Source organism: Thunnus thynnus, chromosome 19, assembly GCF_963924715.1.
Source record: "Thunnus thynnus chromosome 19, fThuThy2.1, whole genome shotgun sequence".
NCBI classification, from domain to species: Eukaryota; Metazoa; Chordata; class Actinopteri; order Scombriformes; family Scombridae; genus Thunnus; species Thunnus thynnus.
The window spans coordinates 29,187,773-29,193,772 of NC_089535.1; the positions used below are offsets into that span (position 1 = coordinate 29,187,773).

Here is a 6,000-nt window from a genome sequence, read left to right on the forward strand (position 1 = left end):
TATTGTCTAAATGTGAGTGCCTTGATTCAAACGATACATGGAAGAGCACTCTAATGCAGCACAAAGTAAACAAAATCCTATCAGCTCACCACAGTCATAAAAAGAGAGAACACAGCACTGCTTTGTTGATCATTATTCTGAATCATGTTAGCACTGCTGGACCGTCTCTCAGGGATAATTATAACTTATAACTGCTATGACACATCTATGAATCCTACTCCATCACCGGTTAGGAAAAACAAAACTAAAAGCTCCCCAAGGAAGGACTACTAGTAAAGTCCTGAAGGAATTATAATGCAGTAGGATGATGAGGATAATTGGCATTGAAAAATGAAGCAGGGCAACCCTGCTGTTGTTGTAAGAGTTCTTCCACTCTTTCCACCCTATTAGGATACGTATCTGACAGACAATAATTTAACAATACATAATAACACAATAATAATAATAATAATATTAGCTCTAAAGCAAGAAAATGCGTGATTAGGATTCAATTTTCCCTCACTGCTACAATGAGTCTCCCTGTCTAACATCTAAAAAGTGTCCCGCTGACACATCCAGGCCAAGTGCTGAGGGCATGGCAAATAAAAAAAAGCCAAATCAAAGATAATGAACGAAATATCAATAACAGTGCAGTGGCAACACCCACTGTCTCCCGGGGGTATTCGCCCTATCCTGGATCTATGGGCTCTGAACAAATATCTCAGGAAATACAAATTCAGGATGCTCACGCATGCATCCCTGCTGCATCTAGTTCACCTCCATCAATCTACATTCCAATATATCCTCCTCACAGAAAGTATCTAAGATTCGCTTTCCAGGGAGTCTGTTACGAGTACTGTCCACTCCCCTTCCGCCTGTCTCTAAACCTGAGGGTGTTCGTACAGTGCATAGAAGTGGCAATAGCCCCTCTGAAACAACAGGGTATCCACTCGGTCACGTATCTGGACAATTGGTTGCTGTTAGCGCAATCAGAGCAGGAGGCCAGGGCGCATATGCGTATTCTCATAAGACACCTATCCGACTTGGGTTTCGTTATGAACACGGAAAAGAGTATGATGTCTCCAGCACAGAGCATAATCTTTCTGGGATTATCTCTGGACTCGGTGTGTTTCACAGCTCGCCTCTCGGCAGAAAGAGTTAAGGTTTACAGGGCGTGCCTCGTGCTTTTTCAACATCCATACACTTTCGGTGCATCCCTCGTATGCCCAGATTGCCCCAGCTGATGTAAGGATGACTCTGAAGCCCAACCCAGTCTTTGTGCCTAAGGTGGTTGGTTCATGTTCTCCAATTGACCTTGTGGCCTAGAGAGCAGTGGTCACACATGATGTCCAGTGTGTGCACTTATATGGATAAGACGAGGGGTTTCAGGAGGACGATAGGCTGTTTATCTCCCGGGCTAATCCTCATGTGGGGAAACAAAGCACAAAACCCACCTGTCACAAAGCAGCGCCTCTCCCACTGGGTGAGAGTGCCCCGTGCAATACGGGAGCTACCACATCCCATAGTGAGACACTGAAACGAATATTATGAAAGAAAACTTTCTCGCTTCTCTGAGTAATATGAGTGAGATGTCTCACCAGACAACCCCTCTTGCTGGGGCGAGTGAGAAGAGGTGCTTATCTTGAATGAGGCAGTGTCCACTGCATAAGCTATTTCAGGTAGGTGGCACTACCTGCTGTAGACAAACATGTTCACCAGCCAATCAGGATTGGCATAATGAGATTAATGCTGTAGCGAGGCGTGCATCCAATAGTGAGACATTTCACTCATATTACTCAGAGAACTGGGGTTAGGTAAATAACAAAGTTTTCCCTGCCCATGTAACTCATGCTGCCTTTGTATTACTGGCCACCGCCTTTGTTGAAATTTCGTTGTGTGACGTTGACGGAACAAAAAAGGCAGAACTCAACTGCAAGAGCAGTGCAGCACCCGGACAGTCTACAGCACACATACGCTGGAGTTCATCTTCACAAAAGGCAGCGGTTGCAAGAATGTTTTTATTTAAATACTAAATAATTACCCTTGTGAGATGAATGTGATATATTGTGAACATTCTACGCCGTCACTCAGAGACTAATGTTAGCAGAGCAGCAAAGTCCAGCAGTAACAAAGGAGACCAGCTGACCAACACACAATGCAGCATTAAACAACTTAAACCAACTCTGAGGTGAAGAATATAACCCTGAACAGTCTGTTTCACCTCAGAAACCCTGCACCTGCTCAGTGTGTTGGACTATGATGTTTTTCCCCAGAGCTAACAGTGCAGCAGAGAATCTGCTCTCCACTGCTGGAGACATGATGTTGATAACACAGCGGAGCACCTCCCCCTCATTTTGTTATTCTCATACATCTAGGAGACTGTAAGATGCTTACAAATTAATTGATCCATTAATTAATGCAGTTAATGTTTTAACATTTACCTTACCTCTCTATATTTACCTCTGCCAGTTATGTTTCATATTGTATTTTAATGGGCTACAGACACCAGTGAATGGTTTGGCACACAAATAAACTGGAGCAAGAGACTGAAAATAGAGCCCCCCCCCCTTTTCTATTCATTCAATGGAGAATTGGTTTTGAATTGAGAATCGATTCTGAATCAAATTGGCACCCAAGTATTATGATAATATCAAATCAGGATATAAGCATATTGTCCCAGGCCTACAAAATAAACATCATTTGTCACAATCTTTATTTTTTTATCTTTTTGTTCCATCTTGGTATAAAATTTAAATCCCTCTGGACACTTTTGTCTGTCAAATCATGATTTTTTTTTAACTTGAGCGCACGACTAATAAATGTGTGCACACAAACTGTGTATGTTGCACCATGCACCTTCTAAAACCTTTGCCACCTTTATCTCAAAAAGATCCAGGGAAAAACCTGCTGTATGTTATATATTTTACATCAGTGTTCTTTGTATTTTTGTCAAGTTTTTTTTTGTTTGTTGTATTTTTTCGAGTTTGTTAAAATAAATTCTTATAAACACATGTGTGGTGTAATTTTTAGCTGAAAAGAAGGAAGGTGTATGTTTGGGAACCACTGCTCTAGATTTACTTCAATAAACCCTGAACCATAAGCTCTAGAATCTGATTTTCCTCGGATACCTCAGCTCTACCAATAGTCTTAAATGACACAAGAGCGTGGAGAGTGTACGAGAATGTTCCCACAGTGACATGACTCTCCATTTCTTGCAGGATCCACTATACTCTCAGACACAGGAGAATCATGTCAACAGCAAGTACAATATTGTGTAAGCCTATCCTATAGGAACAGTGTCTATATATGGCACCACAGCTTCTCTTATCAGTGTCTGGCTGTCCCAGCTATTCCATGACTCCTTCTTCTGTTGCACTGGGGTTGTAGTGAGGACAGTGTTCCTGACCAACATCATGCTTGTTTAGTTGAGTAATGATCTGTCATCCTGTCACATGGCTCCAGCATGGTGAATCCTATTAACTGTAGAAACAGGATTCTTCCAGAATGTCATATTGTTTTATCATTTAAATGGAACAGCAAATATTGCACGTTAAATGACGTTTCATCAGGGTGCTCCCAGCTTAGAGGGTCCTTATGTGACCTACACCTTTGATTTTTCCTCCAGACCATGGCATCAATCAGATCAGTTTTAGATATAACGGCATATTTCAGAGTGTATGCCCACATTGAGCAGCCATTCACATCCCTCACTGAACTCCAACCTGGCAGGACATTTGGAGATTGTGGTTCTCTATTGGACATTATCACAAGTGTGTGCTGTATCTAAACTACATGTTATCTACATGTTAACTACATTTCTATCTAATGTTAAGCATGTGTAAAATATATATATTTATATGTAAAAAATACACAACTGGGATAAGTGACAGTACTTCAATTGTGCTGTATGTAAAGGTGCCTCTTTAGTAATATTTGACTGATTCCAAAACAAACACAGCCCTGCATTAGTACTGACACAATAACAGAACAACACAAAACTAATTAACAATCATTTTGATTATTAATGAATAATTTTAGTTGCTTATCAAGAAAAAATACTGCTTCTAGTTTCTCCATTGTGAGGGTTTGCTGCTTTTCTCTGTTTTATTGTCATTTACATTATTTATACAGTACCAGTCAAAAGTTTGGACACACTTTCTCATTGAAGGGAATGGGAAGGTGTGTTCAAACCGTTGACTGGTACTGTATTTACACACATGACTTTAAAACTTTGGGTTTGAGGCTGTAGGTTTGACAAAACAAGCAATGTGAAGACATCTCATTGGATTCTGGAAAATTGCTTTGCTATTTCCTGACACTTTCTTGGATTAGCAATTATTATCATAAAAATTTGCAACCAGATTGACCTTTGAGCAAAATAACAGCTACGTGCAGCTCTATCTGACATTCTATTAGCTTATACATGTATAATCGTTAACAGAGTATGTTGCCTCCTAACACATCCAGCATGTTTGTGTTTACCTACCAAACGTAAATCCAGCATTCATGCTCCTTTTAGCTCTGTTTTGGTCTCCACCAACTCCTGAGAAAAATATCTGAGTGTAGCAACACTGATGAGAGCCGTAAGACTCAACACTACAGTCAATGTGAGGGCTGGAAACCAAAACAATGCTTTAAAAAAGAGCTGCACATCCCTGCAAATTTCTATATTATTTTTCTATGTGTTTGGTATTCTGAGTGACCCCTTCCTATTACATGACGCCATTTGACTCAATGTTTATATAAAAAAATTGCTTAAGGGGTCAGTTAACCCAAACCACAAAACGAATCATTATTATTAAATGACATGGATTATTAAGAGTGAGTGGGACATTATTTCTGGAAACACACCGTGTTGACATGTGTTGAGCGGCGCCAACAAAATTCTATTCACCACCTTTTTTTGTTTTGTTTTTCAGTTAAGGTGAACTGACCCTTTCATGCAGGTTGAAGTACAGTAGGTGGTTTGTTCACCTCCTTTGTAATACATAAGACACAGTGGTGCACAGGAGAAGTGGGGATTCAGCACAGTGATAACAGGAAGGTGAGAGCTTTACCTGCGCCGACAATTAGAGCTTTGGCTCCGCAGCAGTTGAAGCAGTGTAGCAGAGACCTGGACTTTATGTTTGTGTTGAGAAAAGCAACCGAACAGCCGACCTTTGCCAACCCGAACCACACGCACAGGAAGTCGGGCTCATTGTTCATGAGCAAGGCAACGCAGTCTCCTTTCCTCAGTTTGAGTCTGTCGAGGAAAACATTTGCGAGTCTGTTGCTGCGCTTCTCGATGTCCCCGTAGGTGTGGATGTTTCCATCGTAGATAACAAACGGCTTGCCGGGTATACGTTGCGCCTGCTGGATGAACCTGTCCAGCACTGTACACACTCTGGATCTCAGCTTGAACAGCTCCAGCTTCGCGCCGTACCTGATTATATTCAGCAGAAAGACGAGGTCATTCCAAAAGTATGGAAAACAGAGTTTCTGCAACACATGAGCAGAGAAAACACCTGCGAACAGAGCTGAGAGCCAGCCCAGAGAGGCAGCCATGTCTGCGGCTAGAGACAGCGAGAGGTCACCGAGGAGACTGTGGAGACTCAGAGGTGAGCGCACTGTTCACTACACTCACGGTTACATGTTTCAGGTGAGAAACAGGGACTGTCAGTGTGATGTAAGCCAACTGAAGTTAAGCCACACAGCATAAGAGCAGAACATGGGAAACGCCGCCTTCAAAATAAAGGATAATTTGACAGGAGGATGTGGCGTACGCTGTACAAAAACATTTAATAATTTATTTTTTTAATTTAAATATATATTTTTGAACACCCCATCATCCAGGACGGGCAGGCATGCAAAATACATTACTTTTTCCTCATCCTGAGACAGAAGTTACACAACATAAGCATTTTATTTTGAAGGGAAGATGATTTCCTTTAAGACTTGTTTTCTTGGGGAAATTTGACATTGGGTCTCTGGAAGTGAAATCATGTGACTGTTGCTGTGGAGATGAGTGGGCGGGCGTGCTGA

General features: G+C 41.5%; 1 protein-coding gene across 1 annotated transcript in view; it reads right to left on the reverse strand.

Moving 5' to 3' along the window:
- The window catches only part of slc27a6 (solute carrier family 27 member 6), a 43,224-nt gene extending 37,573 nt beyond the window's left edge, over positions 1-5,651 (reverse strand). The window contains exon 1 of the mRNA XM_067573882.1: positions 5,037-5,651. Within this exon, the coding sequence (XP_067429983.1) occupies positions 5,037-5,523 (487 nt within the window). The 5' untranslated portion in view covers positions 5,524-5,651. The remainder of the gene's footprint in view (positions 1-5,036) is intronic.
- Positions 5,652-6,000: the final 349 nt, after the last annotated feature.